Source organism: Oncorhynchus kisutch, linkage group LG29 (assembly GCF_002021735.2).
Source record: "Oncorhynchus kisutch isolate 150728-3 linkage group LG29, Okis_V2, whole genome shotgun sequence".
Lineage (NCBI taxonomy): Eukaryota > Metazoa > Chordata > Actinopteri > Salmoniformes > Salmonidae > Oncorhynchus > Oncorhynchus kisutch.
Window position 1 is genome coordinate 29,057,408 of NC_034202.2, and position 25,694 is coordinate 29,083,101.

The window sequence follows — 25,694 nt, forward strand, 5'->3', positions numbered from 1 at the left end:
AAACCGGTCCCTTCAATAGGATGAAGGTAGTGAGGACTGTATCCTTAACTAGATTCAGCATTACAACATAAGCAGGTCCAGGGCCAGGGAGGGCCATAACAATCAATAACCCAGGGTGTGGGAGGCATAATGTGACAGCTTTAATGTAATCATAGTGCTGCAGTTGTTGGCCAGGGAAGAACACATCATATGCAAAACACATTCATAAAATACAATGTAACTCAATAAACTAGAACTGGAACGCACCGATTCTGTGGACATCACAGAATCAATTATATTGTGTAAACAAATGGACCAAAGGCCTTGTGGCTTGCAGCTTGAATGTGAGCATTTAGTAATTAAAATGAACAGGAATTGTGTTAGACAAGGAATGTGGCTGATTGAACAAGTCTTTAAATGACCAAAGATAAGCATTTGCCTCACACAATTACGCCATAAGCATCCACACGCAAGAAATTAAGGGAATTGTTCAGCCCGAACAAAGACCAGGTAGAATTTTTTAAGCGATTTCTTGCAGTCTTTTTTTGACAGTTATATATTTTTTATATATCATCTTCAGGGTGCTGGAAGTTTCCTTATAAAGTATCTGTATAATGTAGGACATTTTAACACTTTTAGAGATCAAAATGGTAACCATCTCATATATGCTGCGTCATCAGTGATGTTCCTCTCCCTGGCATTTTAGCAGGTTATTTGTGGTATAACCTTTTTTCCAGCTCAACAAACCTCATACATTGTCATTTCACGTACAGATTAATCAAAAACGAATAGCATTCCTAACACATTTAGATAAACAGCTATGCCTCAATTGAAAACAAAGAAACCGTGAACACAATTGGATTAAACAAAACACAGCCTTGTGTATTGGAAGGACTTTTCCACCAGTAACAGACAGACAGTAATCACTCCATCAGCACATCTATGGTATTTACTGTGTTGACAGAGACAACAACATTTATTCAAAAGGGCATTGAGTCTTCCATAACAAATGTGATTCACGGAGCTAGCTGGTTCTCTTTGTGAGACCTGTGTTGGAGGAAATTGGCAAATTTAACTATGGAATGAGATGTTATCGATCATCTAATCAGAACACAAGAGATCTTTAGACTATGTCCATGTACCAGTTTTTCATGAATAAGGTGTCACGTCCTGACCTTAGTTCCTTTTTATGTCTCTGTTTGATCCTGGTCAGGGCGTGAGTTGGGATGGGCATTCTATGTTTTTGTTCTATGTTTTGTATTTCTGCTTTTGGCCTGGTATGGTTCCCAATCAGAGGCAGCTGTCAATCGTTGTCTCTGTGTTATTATTTTTACCCCAATTTTACCCCACTTGTTATTTTGTTTTGTGCGTTATGTCAATAAATTATGACGAAATCTTACCACGCTGCATATTGGTACGATCCGTCTTACTCTTCCTCAGACGAAGAAGAGATCCGGTGTCCCCGGTGCGCAGGCATAGCCCGGTGCGCTACATCGCAGCGCCTCGTATCGGCCGGGCTAGAGTGGGCATCGAGCCAGGAGAAATTAAGCAGGATCAGCGCATCTGGTCTCCAGTGCGTTTCCTCGGCCCGGGGTATATGGCACCAGCCCTACGCACGGTGTCCCCGGTTCGCCAGCACAGCCCAGTGCGGTCTGTTCCACCCCGCACTTGCACTTGCCGGGCTACGGGGAGTATCCAGCCAGGACAGGTTGTGCAGGCTCGGTGCTCGAGACCTCCAGTACGCCTCCACGGCCCGGTCCATCCGGTGCCTCCTCCACGCACCAGGCCTCCTGTGGCAGCCCCACGCACCAGGCTGTATCTCCGTCTCCTCCCTGCAGGTGCTCCCGCCAGTCCAGCACTTCCGGAGTCTCCCTCCTGTCCAGACTCCTGCCAGAGTCTACACCTTTGGGGAGGGGGGGGGGGGGGGGGGGGGCTATTGTCACGTCCTGACCTTAGTTCCTTTTTATGTCTCTGTTTTAGCCTGGTCAGGGCGTGAGTTGGGGTGGGCATTCAATGTTTTTGTTCTATGTTTTGTATTTCTGCTTTTGGCCTGGTATGGTTCCCAATCAGAGGCAGCTGTCAATCGTTGTCTCTGAGTGAGAACCATACTTAGGTAGCCTGTGTTCCCACTATGATTTGTGGGTAGTTGTTTTTTGTTTAGTGTATGTCACCTTACAGAACTGTTTTGTTTCTTCCATTTCACTTTGTTATTTTGTTTTGTGCGTTCAGTAAATGATGACGAAATCTTGCCACGCTGCATATTGGTCCGATCCTTCTTACTCTTCCTCAGACGAAGAAGAGATTTGTTACATAAAGTGTTTACACATGTATCGGTTTGTTATACACATTCATTGACCTTTCAGAGGGCAGGAGGAAATGGGGTCAACACAAGGCCTTAGGCTAGAGGTCAGAGCTGAGCAGAGCTAGACAGCATCAAAGAGCTTTGTCACAGCTGAAATATTCTGTTTTTGACTAAGATAAACATCACCAGCTTTATTTTTCCTTTTGAAGTATCAAACCTGACCGTGGTGGATGCATCTTGTGCATACCCAATCTGTGTTGGCATAGCAACAGGCTCTCGTGTTTCCCCCCAGTATGACGTGGACCACGATCCCCCTTTCCCCACTCCCCTCCTCCATGCTCCCTTTCCCCACTCCCCTCCTCCATGTTACTTTTCCCCACAACCCTCCTGCATGCTCCCCACTCCCCTACTCCATGCTCCCCACTCCCTTCCTCCACGCTCCCCACTCCCCTCTTCGTCTGAAGAGGAGAGGCGAGAAGGATTGGAGGACCAATATGTGGCATGGTAAGTGTCCATGGTTTTTAATGAGAAAAACTGAACATGAACACATAAACAAAGTAACAAAGTGAAAACCCCAAAACAGTCCCGTGTGGCACAAACACTGACACAGGAAACAACCACCCACAAAACCCAACACAAAACAGGCTACCTAAATATGGTTCCCAATCAGAGACAATGACTAACACCTGCCTCTGATTGAGAACCATATCAGGCCAAACATAGAAGTAGACAAACTAGACACACAACATAGAATTCCCACCCAGCTCAAGTCCTGACCAACACTAAAACAAGGAAATCACACAAGAACTATGGTCAGAACGTGACAGATCCTGGCTGACTGGCGGCTCTGGCAGATCCTTGCTGACTGGCGGCTCTGGCAGATCCTTGCTGACTGGCGGCGCTGGAAGATCCTGGCTGACTGGCGGCTCTGGAAGATCCTGGCTGACTGGCGGATCTGGCGGCTCCATGCTGACTGGCGGCTCTGGCGGCTCCATGCTGACTGGCGGCTCCATGCTGACTGGCGGCTCTGGCGGCTCATGACAGACGGGAGACTCTAGCGGCTCTGGACAGATGGGAGACTCTAGCAGCTCTGGACAGACGGGAGACTCTAGCAGCTCTGGACAGACGGGAGACTCTAGCAGCTCTGGACAGACGGGAGACTCTAGCAGCTCTGGACAGATGGGAGACTCTAGCAGCTCTGGACAGACGGGAGACTCTAGCAGCTCTGGACAGACGGGCAGCTCAGGCGGCGCTGGGCAGACGGGCAGCTCAGGCAGCGCCGGACAGGCGGGAGACTCCGGCTGCGCTGGAGAGGAGGAAGGCTCTGGCAGCGATGGGGACAAGCGAGGCGCACTGTAGGCCTGGTAGGTGGTGCCGGCACTGGTGGTACTGGGCCGAGGACACGCACCTCAGGGCGAGTGCGGGGAGCTGCCACCGGAGGGCTGGTGCGTGGAGGTGGTACTAGATAGACCGGACTGTGCAGGCGCACTGGAGCTCTTGAGCACCGAGCCTGCCCAACCTTACCTGGTTGAATGCTCCCGGTCGCCCTGCCAGTGCGGTGAGGTGGAATAGCCTGCACTGGGCTGTGCAGGCAAACCGGGGACACCATGCGCAAAGCTGGTGCCATGTACGCCGGCCCAAGGAGATGCACTGGAGACCAGATGCGTAGAGCCGGCTTCATGACACCTGGCTCGATGCCCACTCTACCCCGGCCGATACGAGGAGCTGGTATGTACCGCACCGGGCTATGCACCCGCACTGGGGACACCATGCGCTCCACAGCATAACACGGTGCCTGTCCGGTCTCTCTCGCCCTCCGGTAAGCACAGAAAGTTGGCGCAGGTCTCCTACCTGGCCTCGCCACACTTCCTGTGTGGCCCCCCCCAATACATTTTTGGGGCTGACTCTCGGGCTTCCATCCGCGCCTCCTTGCTGCCTCCTCATACCAGCGCCTCTCCGCTTTCACCGCCTCCAGCTCTTCTTTGGGGTGGCGATACTCTCCTGGCTGTGCCCACGGTCCTTTCCTGTCTAGGATCTCCTCCCAAGTCCATTTTTCCAAATAATTCTGCCTCTCTTGCTGTTGCTGCTGCTGCCTCTCCTGCTGTTGCTGCTTTTCACCACGCCGCTTGGTCCTGTTGTGGTGGGTGGTTCTGTAAGGGATATCCTCCTCTTCGTCTGAAGAGGAGAGGCGAGAAGGAGGACCAATATGCGGCGTGGTAAGTGTCCATGGTTTTTAATGAGAAAAACTGAACATGAACACATAAACAAAGTAACAAAGTGAAAACCCGAAAACAGTCCCGTGTGGCACAAACACTGACACAGGAAACAACCACCCAATTATTCCACCTTCACACTGTTATTTTTCCCCACTCCCTTCCTCCATGCTCCCCACTCCACACACCCCACTCCCCTCCTCCACGCTCCTCACTCCCTTCCTCCATGCTCCCCTCCACAACGCTCTCTACTCCCTTCCTCCATACTCCCCACCTCCACGCTCTCCAATCCCTTCCTCTACACTCCCCACCTCCACGCACCCCACTCCCCTCCAAAACGCTCCCCACTCCCTCCACCATGCTCCACACTCCCCTCCTCCACGCTCCCCTCCATCACGCTCCCCACTCCCCTCCTCCACGCTCCTCACTCCCTTCCTCCATGCTCCCCTCCACATCGCTCTACACTCCCCTCCTCCACACTCCCTCCTCCATGCTCCCCACTCCCCTTCTCCATGCTCCTCACTCCCTTCCTCCAAGCTCCCCTACACCACGCTCCACACTCCCCTCCTCCACGCTCCCCTCCTCCATGCTCCCCACTACACTTCCTCCATTCTCCCCACTCTCTTCCTCTACACTCCCCACCTCCACGCTCCCCACTCCCTTCCTTTACACTCTCCACCTCCACGCACCCCTCTCCCCTCCACCACGCTCCACACACCCTCCTCCATACTCATTTTCCCCACTAACCTCCCGCATGCTCCCCATTCCCCTCCTTCACGCTCCCCTCCACCACGCTCCCCACTCCCCTCCTCCACACTCCCCACTCCCTTCCTCCATGCTCCCCTCCACCACGCTCCCCACTCCCTTCCTCCACGCACCGCTCCACCACACTCCCCACTCCCCTCCTCCACTCCCTTCCTCCATGCTCCCCTCCTCCAAGCTCTCCACTCCCTTCCTCCACACTCCCCTCCTCAACACCCCCCACTCCCCACCACCATGCTCCCCACTCCCTACCTCAACGCTCCCTGCTCCCCTCCACCACGCTCTCCACTCCCCTCCTCCACGGTCCCCTCCTCCACACCCCCCACTCCCTTCCTCCATGCTCCCCACTCCCTTCCTCCAAGCTCCCCTCCACCACGCTCCCCACTCCCCTCCTCCACACTCCCCACTCCCTTCCTCCATGCTCCTCTCCACCACGCTCCCCACTCCCTTCCTCCATGCACCGCTCCACCACACTCCCCACTCCCTTCCTCCAAGCTCCCCTCCACCACGCTCTCCACTCCCCTCCTCCACACCCCCCACTCCCTTCCTCCATGCTCCCCACTCGCTTCCTCCATGTTCCCCACCTCCATGCTCCAAACTCACCTCCTCCAAGCTCTCCACTCCCTTCCTACATGCTCCCCACCTCCATGCTCCCCACACCCCTTCCTCCATGCTCCCCACTTCCCTTCCTCCATGCTCCCCACTCCCCTCCTCCACGCTCTCCACTCCCTTCCTCCATGCTCCCAACCTCCATGCTCCCCACTCCCCTTCCCTCATGCTCCCCTTCCTCCATGCTCCCCACTCCCCTTCCCCCATGTTTCTATTGTCGAGGTAAATTATTCCACCTTCACAGTGTTATTTTTCCCACGAACCTCCCGCATGCCACCACCCCACGCTCCCCTCCACCATGATCCCCACTTCCCTCCACTACGCTCCCCACTCCCCTCCTCCACACTCTCCACTCCCTTCCTCCACGCTCCCCACTCCCTTCCTCCACGCTCCCCTCCTGCACGCTCCCCACTCCCATCCTCCACACTCCCCTCCTCAACGCTCCTCACTCCCTTCATGCTCTCCTCCACCACGCTCTACACTCCCCTCCTCCACACTCCCCACTCCCCTCCTCTACGCTCCTCACTCCCTTCCTCCATGCTCCCCACTCCACTCCTCCACACACCCCACTCCCTTCCTCCATGCTCCCCTCCTCCAAGCTCTCCACTCCCTTCCTCCACACTCCCCTCCTCAACACCCCCCACTCCCCACCACCATGCTCCCCACTCCCTACCTCAACGCTCCCTGCTCCCCTCCACCACGCTCTCCACTCCCCTCCTCCACGGTCCCCTCCTCCACACCCCCCACTCCCTTCCTCCATGCTCCCCACTCCCTTCCTCCAAGCTCCCCTCCACCACGCTCCCCACTCCCCTCCTCCACACTCCCCACTCCCTTCCTCCATGCTCCTCTCCACCACGCTCCCCACTCCCTTCCTCCATGCACCGCTCCACCACACTCCCCACTCCCTTCCTCCAAGCTCCCCTCCACCACGCTCTCCACTCCCCTCCTCCACACCCCCCACTCCCTTCCTCCATGCTCCCCACTCGCTTCCTCCATGTTCCCCACCTCCATGCTCCAAACTCACCTCCTCCAAGCTCTCCACTCCCTTCCTACATGCTCCCCACCTCCATGCTCCCCACACCCCTTCCTCCATGCTCCCCACTTCCCTTCCTCCATGCTCCCCACTCCCCTCCTCCACGCTCTCCACTCCCTTCCTCCATGCTCCCAACCTCCATGCTCCCCACTCCCCTTCCCTCATGCTCCCCTTCCTCCATGCTCCCCACTCCCCTTCCCCCATGTTTCTATTGTCGAGGTAAATTATTCCACCTTCACAGTGTTATTTTTCCCACGAACCTCCCGCATGCCACCACCCCACGCTCCCCTCCACCATGATCCCCACTTCCCTCCACTACGCTCCCCACTCCCCTCCTCCACACTCTCCACTCCCTTCCTCCACGCTCCCCACTCCCTTCCTCCACGCTCCCCTCCTGCACGCTCCCCACTCCCATCCTCCACACTCCCCTCCTCAACGCTCCTCACTCCCTTCATGCTCTCCTCCACCACGCTCTACACTCCCCTCCTCCACACTCCCCACTCCCCTCCTCTACGCTCCTCACTCCCTTCCTCCATGCTCCCCACTCCACTCCTCCACACACCCCACTCCCCTCCTCCACGCTCCTCACTCCCTTCCTCCATGCTCCCCTCCACAACGCTCTCTACTCTCTTCCTCCATACTCCCCACCTCCACGCTCTCCAATCCCTTCCTCTACACTCCCCACCTCCACGCACCCCACTCCCCTCCAACACGCTCCCCACTCCCTCCATCATGCTCCACACTCCCCTCCTCCATACTCACTTTCCCCACTAACCTCCCGCATGCTCCCCATTTCCCTCCTCCATGCTCCCCTCCACCATGCTCCCCACTCCCTTCCTCAACGCTTCCCGCTCCCCGCTCTCCTCCACCATGCTCTCCACTCACTTCCTCAATGCTCCCTGCTCCCCTCCACTACGCTCCCCACTCCCCTCCTCCACGCTCCCCACTCCCTTCCTCCACGCTCCCCTCCATCACGCTCCCCACTCCCCTCCTCCACACTCCCCTCCTCCACGCTCCTCACTCCCTTCCTCCATGCTCCCCTCCACCACGCTCTACACTCCATCCTCCACGCTCCACACTCCCCTCCTCCACGCTCCTCACTCCCTTCCTCCATGCTCCCCTCCACCACGCTCTACACTCCCCTCCTCCACGCTCCCCACTCCCCTTCTCCATGCTCCTCACTCCCTTCCTCCATGCTCCCTTCCACCACGCTCCACACTCTCCACCTCCACGCACCCCTCTCCCCTCCTCCACGCTCCCCACTCCCTTCCTCCACACTCCCCTCCATCACGCTCCCCACTCCCCTCCTCCACACTCCCCTCCTCCACGCTCCTCACTCCCTTCCTCCATGCTCCCCTCCACCACACTCTACACTCCCCTCCTCCACACTCCCCTCCTCCACGCTCCACACTCCCCTCCTCCACGCTCCACACTCCCCTCCTCCACGGTCCCCTCCCTTCCTCCATGCTCCCCACTCCCTTACTCCAAACTCCCCTCCACCACGCTCTCCACTGCTCTCCTCCACATTCCCTTCCTCCACGGTCCCCTCCTCCAAGCTCTCCACTCCCTTCCTCCACACTCCCCTCCTCAACACCCCCCACTCCCCTCCATCATGCTCCCCACTCCCTTCCTCAACGCTCCCTGCTCCCCTCCACAACGCTCTCCACTCCCCTCCTCCATGGTCCCCTCCCTTCCTCCATGCTCCCCACTCCCTTCCTCCAAGCTCCCCTCCACCACGCTCTCCACTGCTCTCCTCCACATTCCCCTCCTCCACGGTCCCCTCCCTTCCTCCATGCTCCCCACTCCCTTCCTCCAAGCTCCCCACCACCACGCTCTCCACTCCCCTCCTCCACACCCCCCACTCCCTTCCTCCATGCTCCCCACTCCCTTCCTCCAAGCTCCCCTCCACCACGCTCCCCACTCCCCTCCTCCACACTCCCCACTCCCTTCCTCCATGCTCCTCTCCACCACGCTCCCCACTCCCTTCCTCCATGCACTGCTCCACCACACTCCCCACTCCCTTCCTCCAAGCTCCCCTCCACCACGCTCTCCACTCCCCTCCTCCACACCCCCCACTCCCTTCCTCCATGCTCCCCACTCGCTTCCTCCATGTTCCCCACCTCCATGCTCCAAACTCCCCTCCTCCAAGCTCTCCACTCCCTTCCTACATGCTCCCCACCTACATGCTCCCCACACCCCTTCCTCCATGCTCCCCACTTCCCTTCCTCCATGCTCCCCACTCCCCTCCTCCACGCTCCCCACTCCCCTTCCCTCATGCTCCCCTTCCTCCATGCTCCCCACTCCCCTTCCCCCATGTTTCTATTGTTGAGGTAAATTATTCCACCTTCACAGTGTTATTTTTCCCCACTAACCTCCCGCATGCCACCCCCCCACGCTCCCCTCCACCATGATCCCCACTTCCCTCCACTACGCTCCCCACTCCCCTCCTCCACGCTCTCCACTCCCTTCCTCCACGCTCCCCACTCCCTTCCTCCACGCTCCCCTCCTCACGCTCCCCACTCCCATCCTCCACACTCCCCTCCTCAACGCTCCTCACTCCCTTCCTCCATGCTCTCCTCCACCACGCTCTACACTCCCCTCCTCCACGCTCCCCACTCCCCTCCTCCACGCTCCTCACTCCCTTCCTCCATGCTCCCCTCCACCTCGCTCCACACTCCCCACATCCATTCTCCCCACTACACTTCCTCAATTCTCCCCACTCTCTTCCTCGACACTCCCCACCTCAACGCTCCCCACTCCCTTCCTTTACACTCTCCACCTCCACGCACCCCACTCCCCTCCTCCACACTCCCCTCCATCACGCTTCACACTCCCCTCGTCCATACTCCATTTCCCCACTCTCCCCCTTCCCCATGCTCCCCACCCCCCTTCCACCATTCTCCCCACTCTCTTTCTCCACACTCCCCACCTCCACGCTCCCCACTCCCTTCCTCAACGCTACCCGCTCCCCTCCACTACGCTCCCCACTCTCCTCCTCCACGCTCCACGCTCCCCTCCACCACGCTCTCCACTCCCCTCCTCCACACCCACCATTCCCCTCCTCCATGCTCCCCACCTTCATGCTCCCCACTCCCCTCCTCCATACTCCCTTTCCCCACTAACCTCCCACATGCTCCCTATTCCCCTCCTCCACGCTCCCCACTCCCTTCCTCCATGCTGCCCTCCTCCACGCTCTCCACTCCCTTCCTACACGCTCCCCACTCCCTTCCTCCACACTCCCCTCCTCCACACTCCCCACTCCCCTCCTGCACGCTCCTCAATCCCTTTCTCCATGCTCCCCTCCTCCACGCTCCCCACTCCCCATCTCCATGCCCCCCACCTCCATGCTCCCCACTCCCCTTCCTCCATTCTCCCCACTCTCTTCCTCCACACTCCCCACCTCCACGCTCTCCACTCCCTTCCTCTACACTCCCCACCTCCACGCACCCCACTCCCATCCACCACGCTCCCCACTCCCCTCCCACACGCTCCCCAACTCCACGCACCCCACTCCCATCCACCACGCTCCCCACTCCCCTCCCACACGCTCCCCACCTCCACGCACCCCACTCCCCTCCACCACGCTCCACACTCCCCTCCTCCATACTCACTTTCCCCACTAACCTCCCGCATGCTCCCCATTCCCCTCCTACACGCTCCCCTCCACCATGCTCCCCACTCCCTTCCTCAACGCTCCACGCTCCCCTCCACCACACTCCTCACTCCCCCCCTCCACACTCCCCACTCCCTTCCTCAGGCTCCCCACTCCCTTCCTCCACGCTCCCCACTCCCTTCCTCCATGCTCCCCTCCACCACGCTCCCCACTCCCTTCCTCCACTCTCCGCTCCACCAAACTCCCCACTCCCCTCCTGCATGCTCTCCACTCCCCTCCTCCACGCTCCCCTCCACCACGCTCCACACTCCCCTCCTCCATACTCACTTTCCCCACTAACCTCCCGCATGCTCCCCATTCCCCTCCTCCACGCTCCCCTCCACCATGCTACCCACTCCCTTCCTCAACGCTCCACGCTCCCCTCCACCACACTCCTCACTCCCCTCCTCCACACTCCCCACTCCCTTCCTCAGGCTCCCCACTCCCTGCCTCCACGCTCCCCACTCCCTTCCTCCATGCTCCCCTCCACCACGCTCCCCACTCCCTTCCTCCACTCTCCGCTCCACCAAACTCCCCACTCCCTTCCTCCACACTCCTCACTCCCTTCCTCCACGCTCCCCTCCTCCATGCTCCCCACTCGCTTCCTCCATGTTCCCCACCTCCATGCTCCAAACTCCCCTCCTCCACGCTCTCCACTCCCTTCCTTCATGCTCCCCACCTCCATTCTCCCCACTCCCCTTCCTCCCTGCTCCCCACTCCCCTTCCTCGCTGCTCCCCACTCCCCTCCTCCACGCTCTCCACTCCCTTCCTCCATGCTCCCCACCTCCATGCTCCCAACTCCCCTTCCTCCATGCTCCCCACTCCCCTTCCTCCATACTCCCCACTCCCCTTCCTCCATGCTCCCCACTCCCCTTCCTCCATGCTCCCAACTCCCCTTCCTCCATGCTCCCCACTCCCCTTCCTCCATGCTCCCCACTCCCCTTCCTCCATGCTCCCCACTCCCCTTCCTCCATGCTCCCAACTCCCCTTCCTCCATTCTCCCCACTCCCCTTCCTCCCTGCTCCCCACTCCCCTTCCTCGCTGCTCCCCACTCCCCTCCTCCACGCTCTCCACTCCCTTCCTCCATGCTCCCCACCTCCATGCTCCCAACTCCCCTTCCTCCATGCTCCCCACTCCCCTTCCTCCATGCTCCCAACTCCCCTTCCTCCATGCTCCCCACTCCCCTTCCTCTATACTCCCCACTCCCCTTCCTCCATGCTCCCCACTCCCCTCCTCCATGTTTCTATTGTCGAGGTAAATTATTCCACCTCCACACTGTTAATTTTTCATTGTAGTAATTACATGTCTATGAATACATTTACAATAAATCTTTGAAACAATAAAATTAGTGCTAAATGCTAAATCTAGTTAACTGCTGTCTCTGCTATGCTCCATAAAACAATCAAAATGAGTGCAAACAAGCTATAAAGGTCATTAAGACTGATTAAAAAAAGAGAAAAAAGGTGTTCTATGCAATAAGTCGATTTTCTTGTGGGTTTAAAGAAATATTGCAATAATATTTCTCTCTGATAATTCTTTCTCCATTACTACTACAGATATATATTTGCCATTCAGCTCTGTTTGCAGGTGCGTAGAGAACCTTTCAACATATTAAAACTTATCTGTGAAACATGTTGCTGTTGTTTGTTCATTCATTTCTAACCAGTTCTAACTATTCAGTTCATCCATGATTCCAAGAAAAATATGAGTGAACCCATTTCTTTGAAAGGGAAATACATGTGTCACTGTGTATATAACGTTGCACTATGCAGAAAATTGCCCCGCCATTTCCTGGTTGCTAAAACTTTAATAGTTCGCTTAGTTTCAGTTTATATGACAAGATAAGATAGTATAGTGTAGAGAATCATTGTACCACATAAAGCACTGAGAAAAATATATGTTCCATAAGCAAAAATATTGTTGTTTCAGCTGGTGTACAAAATTGAAATTAAAAGATGCAAAAAACAAAACTTAAGAACAGAAAGCATAGAACATTAGCACATAGAACATATATACCGCTTCTTAGACTTGCTTTCAAGTAGAGTGATAGATCTATAACTCACATTTCTATGTGAATTTGGTCAGGTCACCCAAAAAGTGACATATTGCCACTTTTAAATAATGCTAGTTAACCTCCAACCTAGCAGTCTGATCCAATAACATCTGAGCCCTAAAAATGGGGGACTATGTACAAAAAGTGCTGTAATTTCAATATGAATGAAAATACACTGAAATTAAAGCTGACAATCTGCACTTTAATAACCTCATAGTTATTGTATCAAATCCAAAGTTCACAAGTGGACTATGAGAAGGCCATCTGTGAAATATCCACTCAGATTTTACATTTAATGTGTGAGAATATTCTGAAGAAAAAGGCAAAGCGTAAAGAGTTAGGATTTGTGCTTGTGCTGAGTTTGTTCCTCCATGCAGTTGCAGTGTTTTGTAGGAGAGTATTCTTGAGGGGATTAAACCAAGGACAGTGGTTCTTTAAGCTCCCTGGCCACCAGCAGCAGCAGCTGTGTCCTGTCCTGTCCTCTCGTTTAAAGATGTCTGTGCTGAGGTTCTCACAGGGTCAGAGTCATTCACACCATCACTATCAACTATTAAAAGTACCGTATGACATCGTAACATCTCTTAAAAGAAAAAGAAGCACAACAAATAATAATAAAATAAACAACCAACCCACTGGGCACAGAATCACAGATGTCAATTCAATGTCTGTTCCACGGTGGTTCAGTGTCATTTTATTGAACTTACGTGGAAACACTATTGAGTCAACCAGTGGGAACCAAGTAATTGGAATGAAGTCCTTCTCCAAAATGGTTTCGTTTTGTAGATGGTGGTTTGCATAATGCACACACAAACACTATTAACACACAGAGGAAGCTGTGGTTACTGTCTGTTGGTGTTCTACATTCACGTGTGGATTCTCTTATCTCTCTTTCACAGACCCAGTTTTGCTCACAGCACATCAGAGGATGCTACACTCCACGTCTCCTGGCCTGAAAAGCATTCCCCACCTTGCCCCCCCCCCCCACCATTCAGGTAGCCCAGGCTCCATGACGGACTGCAGACATGGGGGATTCCACAGGCTGACTCCTGGAGACACTCTGGAGTTCCAACCACTTATAATCCAGAAGTTGTCATCACTAACCCACAGTACGAAAGCCCTCAGTGCAGACAAAATAAAAAGCATTGAGGTTACTATTTTTAAATGGGGTGTTGTTCACCGTTTTGTATAGGCAGCCATTGGTCCATTGATAGGGGGACTACAAAGACTTACTGCTGGATGTCACATTGCATTGCCCCGGATAAAGCAAAAGGAGGAGATCTAGCTCAACACATCCTTTTTCAAGTGTCATCTTTGTTTTCATGCCTTGTTCACCGGGATGTGACGCAGACTCCATGTCAAAGCTTTAATCCAGTAAAGGCTCATTCCTTCTCTTTGCAGCATGTCATTTAATTGAACAACGCTCGCCTTTGCTGTGAGTGTGGTCATAGCACCCTTGCTCATCACAAGGGAAATTAAGAGTGACTAGAAGCTGGGGTTGAAAGAGGACCCTTCTGAACTGAAGCTTTCTACTCATCATCATCATCCCATGTAGGGCCTGGATATAGCCCTTCACATTACAACCAGCCCCTGCTTACGAATCAACTCTACCAGTCCACTGTTGGACACTGACAGTGCAGTGTTCCATAGGAATACACACAGAATAGTATGTTAGAATTAGTCAGGGAAACCATTTGGAATAGAATGGTAACATGTGCATTCAAGCACACCAACGTTCATAGCTACTGTACAGTACGCACAGTGCTGACTGTCAACACTCATTGCGAACTATGTGGATATCGTTGCATGCTGTAAAAATGTAACTGAAAATACCATTCATTCCTTCTGTGCAGTCATTTATAATATACAAATGTACAGAGCAACAGTATTAGATAACAGGTGTGGGTAGCTGGCTGTTCCGGTGAGCAGCAGCAGTGATTTCTAACATGCAGAGGCCCAGCGCACCCAGAGCATGGACCCAGAGCATGGACCCAGAGCATGGACCCAGAGCATGGACCCAGAGCATGGACCCAGAGCATGGACCCCTGAGCCTGTTGGATTCTCTGGCACCACTACACCACCAGAGCTCCTCCTAACAGGCCTGATGGAAGTCTCTCACTGCACGACAACTCAGCTACACTGGGCTTCCCCATCTCCACGTTCAATCTTCATTTACAGTCTGACGAGCAATTAGATTTGTTTTATTGTGATGTGGTTAAACAGACTGACAATGATCACATTATCAAAGACAAATTGTGTTTTCCTTCTAACAGGGACAAGTAATGCTGGCCGAATATTTTCAGTCTGCAAGCAAAGCATTTCCATTAGTGTGTAATCAGTGCCAATCTTTTGACAGTGTGATATACTGCCTTGATGTCAATGGCTTGGTAATCAACCATCTTAATAGCTGGGTTCTTTTAGATGGTAGCTACAGTTAGCACAAAGCACAGCACTGATCACTGAGATGATGACATCCCTACTGTGTGTGTGTCTGTGTGAGTCTGCAAGTCTCACAGAGAAAATCACTATAACAAAAAAGAAACGCAGACCCAATTTCAGACAATTAAAAGTTGGGTTAAAGATAGCCGTTTGCTCTTCAAACGTTAATAGACAGCTAAATCCAAAGTCAGGGCAAAGTTACTGGACATAGATGCCATGAAAAATGGCCCAGGGAAAAGCAGCCTCCAAGTACATTATGCAGCACATCGGAGATATTCTAGAAAGAAGATGATAGTCAAGTAAGTCAAAGTGTGTTGCAGTGCAAACCACCCAAAATAACACTGTAGTTTGTTCACCTCATAGTAGCAGAAAAAAACAAACAAAAGAAAAATGGTCTTACCTTCTACTGCTTTCTGGATAACTGTATGGAATCAGAGAAGACAGAGAATCATTAGTATTGGTGACTGAAGCACATTCACAATCTATAAATGAATAAAGAGCAGCACCAAACATTTAATGCTAATTCTTCTGGGTTTATTTTATTTATTTAGTTCACCTTTATTTAACCATGTAGACAAGTTGAGAACAAGTTCGCATTTACAATTGCGACCTTTAACTAAAACACATACAGTAGGCCTCTGTTATTACAACACATACAGTAGGCCTCTCTAATTACAACACATACAGTAGGCCCCTCAATAAAACACATACAGTAGGGCTCTCTAATTACAACACATACAGTAGGCCCATCTCTAATTACAACACATACAGTAGGCCTCTGTAGTTACAACACATACAGTAGGCCTCTGTAATTACAACACATACAGTAGTCCTCTCTAAATACAACACATACAGTAGGCCTCTCTAATTACACCACATACAGTAGGCCTCTGTAATTACAACACACACAGTAGTTCTCTGTTATTACAACACATACAGTAGTTCTCTGTTATTACAACACATACTGTAGGACTCTCTAAATACAACACATACAGTAGGCCTCTCTAATTACAACACATACAGTAGGCCTCTGTTATTACAACACATACAGTAGGCTTCTCTAATTACAACACATACAGTAGGCCTATCCAATTACAACACACACAGTAGGCCTCTGTTATTACAACACATACAGTAAGCCTCTGTAATTACAACACATACAGTAGGCCTCTGTTATTACAACACATACAGTAGGCCTCTGTTATTACAACACATACAGTAGGCCTCTGTAATTACAACACATACAGTAGGCCTCTGTAATTACAACACATACAGTAGGCCTCTGTAATTACAACACATACAGTAAGCCTCTGTTATTACAACACACACAGTAGGCCTCTGTAATTACAACACATACAGTAGATCTCTAATTACAACACATACATTAGGCCTCTCTAATTACAACACATACAGTAGGACTCTGTAATTACAACACATACAGTAGGACTCTGTAATTACAACACATACAGTAGAGCTCTAATTACAACACATTCAGTAGGCCTCTAATTACAACACATACAGTAAGACTGTTATTACCACACACACAGTAAGCCTCTGTAATTATAACACATACAGTAGGCCTCTGTAATTACAACACACACAGCAGGCCTCTAATTACAACACACACAGTAAACCTCTGTAATTACAACACATACAGTAGTTCTCTGTTATTACAACACATACAGTAGTTCTCTGTTATTACAACACATACAGTAGGCCTCTCTAAATACAACACATACAGTAGGCCTCTAATTACAACACATACAGTAGGCCTATGTTATTACAACACATGCAGTAGGCCTCTAATTACAACACAAACAGTAGGCCTCTGTTATTACAACACATACAGTAGTTCTCTGTTATTACAACACATACAGTAGGCTTCTCTAATTACAACACATACAGTAGGCCTATCCAATTACAACACACAAAGTAGGCCTCTGTTATTACAACACATACAGTAAGCCTCTGTAATTACAACACATACAGTAGACCTCTAATTACAACACATACAGTAGGACTCTGTAATTACAACACATACAGTAGACCTCTCTAATTACAACACATACAGTAGACCTCTAATTACAACACATACAGTAGGTCTCTAATTACAACACATACAGTAGACCTCTAATTACAACACATACAGTAGGTCTCTAATTACAACACATACAGTAGGACTCTGTAATTACAACACATACAGTAGGCCTCTAATTACAACACATACAGTAGACCTCTAATTACAACACATACAGTAGACCTCTAATTACAACACATAGAGTAGGTCTCTAATTACAACACATACAGTAGGTCTCTAATTACAACACATACAGTAGGCCTCTAATTACAACACATACAGTATGCCTCTAATTACAACACATACAGTAGACCTCTAATTACAACACATACAGTAGAACTCTGTAATTACAACACATACAGTAGACCTCTCTAATTACAACACATACAGTAGGCCTCTGTAATTACAACACACACAGCAGGCCTCTAATTACAACACACACAGTAAACCTCTGTAATTACAACACATACAGTAGTTCTCTGTTATTACAACACATACAGTAGTTCTCTGTTATTACAACACATACAGTAGGCCTCTCTAAATACAACACATACAGTAGGCCTCTAATTACAACACATACAGTAGGCCTATGTTATTACAACACATGCAGTAGGCCTCTAATTACAACACAAACAGTAGGCCTCTGTTATTACAACACATACAGTAGTTCTCTGTTATTACAACACATACAGTAGGCTTCTCTAATTACAACACATACAGTAGGCCTATCCAATTACAACACACAAAGTAGGCCTCTGCTATTACAACACATACAGTAAGCCTCTGTAATTACAACACATACAGTAGACCTCTAATTACAACACATACAGTAGGACTCTGTAATTACAACACATACAGTAGACCTCTCTAATTACAACACATACAGTAGACCTCTAATTACAACACATACAGTAGGTCTCTAATTACAACACATACAGTAGACCTCTAATTACAACACATACAGTAGGTCTCTAATTACAACACATACAGTATGACTCTGTAATTACAACACATACAGTAGGCCTCTAATTACAACACATACAGTAGACCTCTAATTACAACACATACAGTAGACCTCTAATTACAACACATACAGTAGGTCTCTAATTACAACACATACAGTAGATCTCTAATTACAACACATACAGTAGGGCTCTAATTACAACACATACAGTAGGCCTCTAATTACAACACATACAGTAGGCCTCTAATTACAACACATACAGTATGCCTCTAATTACAACACATACAGTAGACCTCTAATTACAACACATACAGTAGGACTCTGTAATTACAACACATACAGTAGACCTCTCTAATTACAACACATACAGTAGGCCTCTAATTACAACACATACAGTAGGACTCTGTAATTACAACACATACAGTAGGCCTCTAATTACAACACATACAGTAGGACTCTGTAATTACAACACATACAGTAGGACTCTGTAATTACAACACATACAGTAGGTCTCTAATTACAACACATACAGTAGATCTCTAATTACAACACATACAGTAGGCCTCTAATTACAACACATACAGTAGGCCTCTAATTACAACACATACAGTAGGACTCTGTAATTACAACACATACAGTAAGCCTCTAATTACAACACATACAGTAAGCCTCTGTAATTACAACACATACAGTAAGCCTCTGTAATTACAACACATACAGTAAGCCTCTGTAATTACAACACATACAGTATGCCTCTCTAACTTTAACACATACAGTAGGCCTCTCCATAGACCGTTCTAATCTATACAATATCACTTCTAATAATGATCCTGATACTCAACACATACATTTAGTGGGCAATAGGCATCTCTTTAAAATACTAGCACATAGCATTTTACCCCATATGTACTGTAATAAAGGCTGACACTGCTGTACTAAAGCAGTTGTATCAGAGGATCCCTCATAGCTCATACCTACATGGAGGTTATATTGGATATCTATGCTTTCGATGAGGCACATTTACATGAGACAATCTACATTATGAGAACAGGATATGGTCTTCTAGGAAGGTTATGGCCGTATGTTACATATGATTCACCCAGTCAAGCCTATAAATGCCATATCATTACATACCGATATACTGTTACAAGCATAGACAAATTACAAGCCAACAGAGTTAAAGATGCACCGACACTGACTCACAATGAACACACACACACACACACACACACACTTTGGGGAAATATTGTAAGTTATAAGGTCCCAACATAAAGTTCTCTGCGGGAACATTAATGGAAGAAATGATGAAATAAACAAATAACGTCAGGAGAGTGGAAACCTGATACAGTCTCTCAAAGGTTTGGAAGAGGCCCAACAGTTTAAATTCCACATTACTTTTACCACCATTCACCCCTGGTAGTTGATTAGCAATGCCTCTGAAGTAGTGGCCACAGAGACCCGAGACCACATCAACTCAATTCCCCTGTGACGACAGGAACCTACTGACGGCAACACACAGCCTCACCCAGACCTAGTGTGTAATGAAGCACGGAAAGCCCCAGATTGCCAAGCAATAAGTGTCTGCGGGGCGGATGTCAGAGTTGTCAGAGGAGGGAAGGTGGGAGTCAAGGCAGTGCTTTGCCTTGGTGATGAGTGAGTCACAGTTCCACTTCCTTGTTGGAGACTGCGATGCCATCGTGATAATGAGGGGAAAGAGGCTGAGAGCAATGCGTTGTGTCAAGATCCTGGGGCTCAAAGGAATCTATGATGCTAGCCCTTAAAGAGGCTATATGAATGCCAACATCACTTACTGGTTTAAAGACCAACGGATTGGATTGAATGGGAAAATGAAATGTATTCAGAGAGAAATTCATTTTCATTCACTACTACTTGAGGAAGGTAAATTCAATTTCCCCAAATTGTGATAGATAAAAAATGAATAAATGTGGCTGTGTAATCTCACTTGAAAGGAGAAAGAAAATATTCAGAGAGAATCAGGCCACATTGTATATACTGTCTTCCAGACAGTGAAAAGACAACGTCTCTGTGCGTGAGCATATTACGGAGCACGGCCAACTGTCACTATAAATCACGAGAGTGCACAGGGTCCCAATGATGAGAGTTCAGATACAGGTGAGTTGATGTCCCAGCACAATGACTGATCTGCCTCAACATTATGGCAACATCTTATATGGGTCAGAATGACTAATATTGGTGAGACTAAACTACAGAGTTACAGGATCACAAGTGATTTCGAGATTCAATGTAACCTTTTATAAAGATCCTGATACTCCACATGTATCAGTCCAGAGCTTAACTTTCATTCATCCAGAAAATAGATATGACAAACTGATAACTCAGTTAAAAGGTTTATGATAAATAACCTCCACTGAATGTGGTCCAACTAATGCTTCCAGTCTTCTGTTCTGAAAAAAACAAATCCATAAATAGCTAGAATGATTAAGTCCTGAGCAAATGAAAGCCCTATGACTCAACTAAACAAAATTCTAGGGCTAGAATCCAGATTCCTTAAAGGACAACAGGGCTTTGTGTTCCGTCAAGCCTTCACACAATGAGACAGACAGAGGCATTAGTCCTGCTTTCTAATTGTAATCCAATTGATGTGTGCAGCTCATAGAAGTGAAATACAGTACGCAGCTTTATGGAATAGTGAGAGTTGGCAGAATAAATTCAACATATGACGGTGGTGGAAGCTTGACAAGAAGTGAGATACACTGAGTTAATGGAAAATATAGGGTTGAATATAACCAACAGACCCAACCAGGCAAATGTTGAAGAAATATATGGAGAGGTCCGTATATCTTTTAATCTTCACTTGTTTACTTTGGCTTGAAACTTGGCACAATAGTAAAGGCCACGATGGAGTTGAATGCCAGTTATAGCTTAAACTGCCAGAGGCAATTTAACGTTAACAAGCAATTTCTCTGTCACTGTGAAACTCATTATGGCTAGAAGAACATTTGAAAGAGCTTGAAGGCAACTACAAGTGTTCCAAATGTAGGGTTCAAGCTGGGCCAATACCTTGTCAGACGTTACTTGTGTTATTGATTTCTTAACATTTAAAAAAGAGGAAGGTCCATTAAAGTTGATACAAACGAGGGACAAAGGTTTGTGAGTAGTGATTTGTTTGGATGGGTGTCTCGCATCAACTACTAGAGACAGTGTGTATGCCAATCAGTGACCCCTGGTGAGCTGTTTCTATGCCGTTCAACCATATTGGAATAAATCAAAAACATGGGATTTGGTTGGACACTTTGATCAATGCTACATGGCACAAAAATATCCAGAAAACGTTTTAAAATAGGAGTTTATTCAGCTAATCAAACCCACCACCCTGGTCTGTGCGTATACTGAACACATTTCTTCCATAGAGGAGTCAGGCTATAACAACTAACAACTCGGTCATCTTTGTTGGTTGTAAAATCAACCCTTCCATGCTGCAATAAATTGCTTTTTTATTGAAATGAAAATTGACATTTAGATTCATCTCCTGCAGGCAGACAAAGACAGTATCTAATACTGAATGACCTTGAGCAAACACAATACCCAATGTGTCGACACAGACAACATATTCAACTCAAAGTGACTTCTGAGACACACCGAAGAGCTTTCATTGAATGAGATGAATGCTATACACATACCCATATATGTGTTTGAACTAGGAAAGCTTCTCTCGAGAGCTTGCTTTTTCCTCAACCATGTCTTTAAGAACAATCAGGCGAGAGCAGGACAGGACATGGGTTTAAGTTGCTGTCATAACTCTTTTAAAATAAAGTGCTACATAACAATGAAGACTACTCTATGACAACAACAAAACATCTGGTGTGAGGACAATGCCCAACATTAATGGTGTCCCATGTGAGGACAACCAACTACATTACTTGAAGACACAATACATTCCAAATCCCTTCAAGTTAATCATTGGGGTAACAGTTCACTTGTTAACCATCTTATACACCTCATAATGATGTATTCTACTGATGTCTGCTCTCTACAATTCAGACTGCAGTGCCGAAGATTGGCTCTGTCAGGTAACCTCTATAACAGCAACAGTTTGTGCATACTACATCCGTGTAAAACTCAGACCCCTACTCATAATATACGGTGCCTTCAGAAAGTATTAATTACCCCTTGACATATTCCACATTTTGTTGTGCTACAGCCTGAATTCAAAATGGATTAAAATGGATGAAATAGATTTCTCTCTCACTATTTACATACAATGCCCCATAATGACAAAGTGAAAACATGTTTTTAGATATTTATTTTGCACATTTATTAAAATGAAATAACTAATTTACATAAGTATTCACACCCCTTTGCTATGACACTCCAAACTGAGCTCAGGTTCCTTTGATCATCCTTGAGACGTCACTACAACTTCATTGGAGTCCACTTGTGGCCAATTCAATTGTTTGGACATTATTTATTTTGAATGAAACAAATGTCTATAGAAGATCCCACAGTTGAGAGTACCTGTCAGAGCAGAAGCTTTACCATGAAGTCCAAAGAACTGTCCGTAGATCTCTGAGAGAACTGTGATGAGGGGAAGGGTATTAAGCAACTTCTATAGTGTTGAAAGTTTCCGAGAGCACAGTGGTCTACATCATTGGGAAATAGAAAATATATGGAACTAGCCAAACTGCCTAGAGCTGGCCGTCTAACCAAACCGGGCAAGAAGGACCTTGGTCAGATAGGTGACCAAGAACCCAATGACCACTCTAACAGAACTACAGAGTTACTTGACTGAGAAGGGAGAACCTGCCAAAAGGACAACAGTCTCTACAGCTTTTCACCAATCTGGACTTTATGGGAGAGTGTCCAGATGGAAGCCACTCCTGAGAAAAAGGCAAATGACATCACAAATGGAGTTTGCAAATAGGCACGTGACAGACTGAGAGCATTAGGCAAAAGATGATATGGTCGGATGAGACAACAAATGAACTCTTTGGCCTGAATGCAAAGCACTATGTTTAGAGAAAACCAGGCACAGCTCATCACCCGTCTAACACCATCCCTACCATAAGGCATGATGGTGGCAGCATCATGCTATGGGGATGCTTTTCAGCGGCACGGACTGGGAGACTGGTAAGGATAGAGGGAACAATGAATGGAGCCAAATACAGGCCAATCCTTGATGAAAGCCTGCTTCAGAGTGCAAACACCCTTAGACTGGGGTGAAGATTTACATTCCAACAGGACAATGACCCCGAGCATACAGCCAAAACAATGCTGGATTGGCTTCAGAACAAGTGTGTTAAAGTCCTTTAGTGGCACAGCGAAAGCCCAGACTTGAATACCATTGAAAATCTGTGGAAAGGCTTAAAGATTGCTGTTCACCGCCGCTCCCCATCGAACTTAACAGAGCTTGTGAAACTCTGCAAGGAAGAAAAGGAGAAAATCCCAAAATCCAGATGTGCAAAGCTGATACAGACATACCCAAAACGACTCAAAGTTGATACAGACATACCCAAAACGACTCAAAGCTGATACAGACATACCCAAAATGACTCAAAGCTGATACAGACATACCCAAAATGACTCAAAGCTGATACAGACATACCCAAAACGACTCAAAGCTGATACAGACATACCCAAAACGACTCAAAGTTGATACAGACATACCCAAAACGTCTCAAAGTTGATACAGACATACCCAAAACGACTCAAAGCTGATACAGACATACCCAAAACGACTCAAAGTTGATACAGACATACCCAAAACGACTCAAAGCTGATACAGACATACCCAAAACGACTCAAAGCTGATACAGACATACCCAAAAATGACTCAAAGCTGTAATCTCTGCCAAAGGTGCCTCTACAAAGTATTCAGTCAGGGGTGTGAATACTTATGTAAAAAATGTATTTCTGTATTTCATTTTCAATAAATGTGAGAGAGGAAAATTGTAAAACATGTTTTCACTTTGTCATTATGGGGCATTGTGTGTAGATGGTTGAGAAAACCATATATTACTACATTTTGAATTCAGGCTATAACACAACATGTGGAATAAGTCAAGGGGCATGAATACTAAATAATAGGAACTGTAAAAAATATAAAACAGAGTTTCCTACATAGCTTCCATGTCAGGAGACACAAAACGGTTTCAAATGTCAGTAGGGCAAGGCCAGCAGTGCATCAGAGAGGGATGGATAGCAGAATGAGTTGATTTGAATGGGAGCAGAGCAGGCCTACAGATTCTCCATGTCTTTGCATCAGAGTACATGAGTGTATCCCCATTCCCTGGATTGGCTAGCAAATGAGGCGTGTGTCAGAGGGAGACGTGCGTACAGCAGTCTGATTTATGTCGCTGTCCTAATTCTCCTCTCTGGTGAGGAGCGCTGTAATCGACTTTGACCCTCCTCTTGGCTCTGGGGGTAAAGGTTAGTCCAGATACACTTGAGAGAGATGACTGGGCCAATGAGGCTCTGTAATGACCATGTGGCCGTGTGATTTCTTGACAGATGCATGGTCTTGGAATGGCTACAAATTCCAAGTCTTTGCTCCTTTGAGCTCTGTCAGAATTCAGCAGATACAGTTGAAGTCAGAAGTTTACATACACTAAAGTTGGAGTCATTAAAACTTGTTTTACAACCACTCCACAAATTGCTTGTTAACAAACTATAGTTTTGGCAAGTCGGTTAGGACATCTACTTTGTGCATGACACAAGTCATTTTTCCAACAATTGTTTACAGACATATTATTTCACTTATAATTCACTGTATCACAATTCCAGTGGGTCAGAAGTTTACATACACAAAGTTGACTGTGCCTTTAAACAGCTTGGAACATTCCAGAAAATGATGTCATGGCTTCAAAAGCTTCTGATAGGCTAATTGACATCATTGTGAAGATGCTGGAGGAAACGGGTACACGGGTACAAAAGTATCTATATCCACAGTAAAATGAATTCTACATCAACATAACCTGACAGGCCGATCAGCAAGGAAGAAGCCACTGCTCCAAAACCGCCATAAAAAAGCCAGACTACGGTTTGCAACTGCACATGGGGACAAAGATCGTACTTTTTGGAGAAATGTCTTCTGGTTTGATGAAACAAAAATATAACTGTTTGGCCAGTTTGGAGGGAAAAGAGGGAGGCTTACAAGCCGAAGAACACCATCTCAACCGTGAAGCACGGGGGTGGCAGCATCATGTTGTGGGGGTGCTTTGCTGCAGGAGGAACTGGTGCACTTTACAAAATAGATGGCCTCATGAGGAAGGAAAAATGGTTTAAGGACAACAAAGTCAAGGTATTGGAGTGGCCATCACAAAGCCCTGACCTCAATCCTATAGAAAATGTGTGAGCAGAACTGAAAAAGCGTGTGCGAGCAAGGAGGCCTACAAACCTGGCTCAGTTACACCAGCTCTGTCAGGAGGAATGGGCCAAAATTCATCCAACTTATTGTGGGAAGCTTGTGGAAGGCTGCCCGAAACGTTTGACCCAAGTGAAACAATTTAAAGACAATGCTACCAAATACTAATTTAGTCTATGTAAACTTCTGACCCACTCGGAATGTGATGAAAGAAATAAAAGCTGAAATACATCATTCTCTCTACTATTATTCTGACATTTCACATTCTTAAA

At 48.3% G+C, this 25,694-nt stretch overlaps 2 protein-coding genes across 2 annotated transcripts in view; both read right to left on the reverse strand.

Moving 5' to 3' along the window:
- Nucleotides 1-10,980: 10,980 nt before the first annotated feature.
- LOC109873866 (keratin, type I cytoskeletal 9-like) lies at nucleotides 10,981-11,721 on the reverse strand. The gene has a single exon (XM_020465580.2). It carries the CDS (start codon nucleotides 11,719-11,721, stop codon nucleotides 10,981-10,983), a length of 741 nt encoding a protein of 246 aa, XP_020321169.2.
- A 1,790-nt stretch (nucleotides 11,722-13,511) lies between these two features.
- Nucleotides 13,512-25,694, reverse strand: part of LOC116358254 (neurexin-2) — a 69,338-nt gene continuing 57,155 nt past the window's right edge. The window contains exons 3-4 of the mRNA XM_031809067.1: nucleotides 15,421-15,460; nucleotides 13,512-13,617 (exon numbers count right to left, since the gene is read on the reverse strand). Of these exons, the coding sequence (XP_031664927.1) occupies nucleotides 13,512-13,617; nucleotides 15,421-15,460 (146 nt within the window). The remainder of the gene's footprint in view (nucleotides 13,618-15,420; nucleotides 15,461-25,694) is intronic.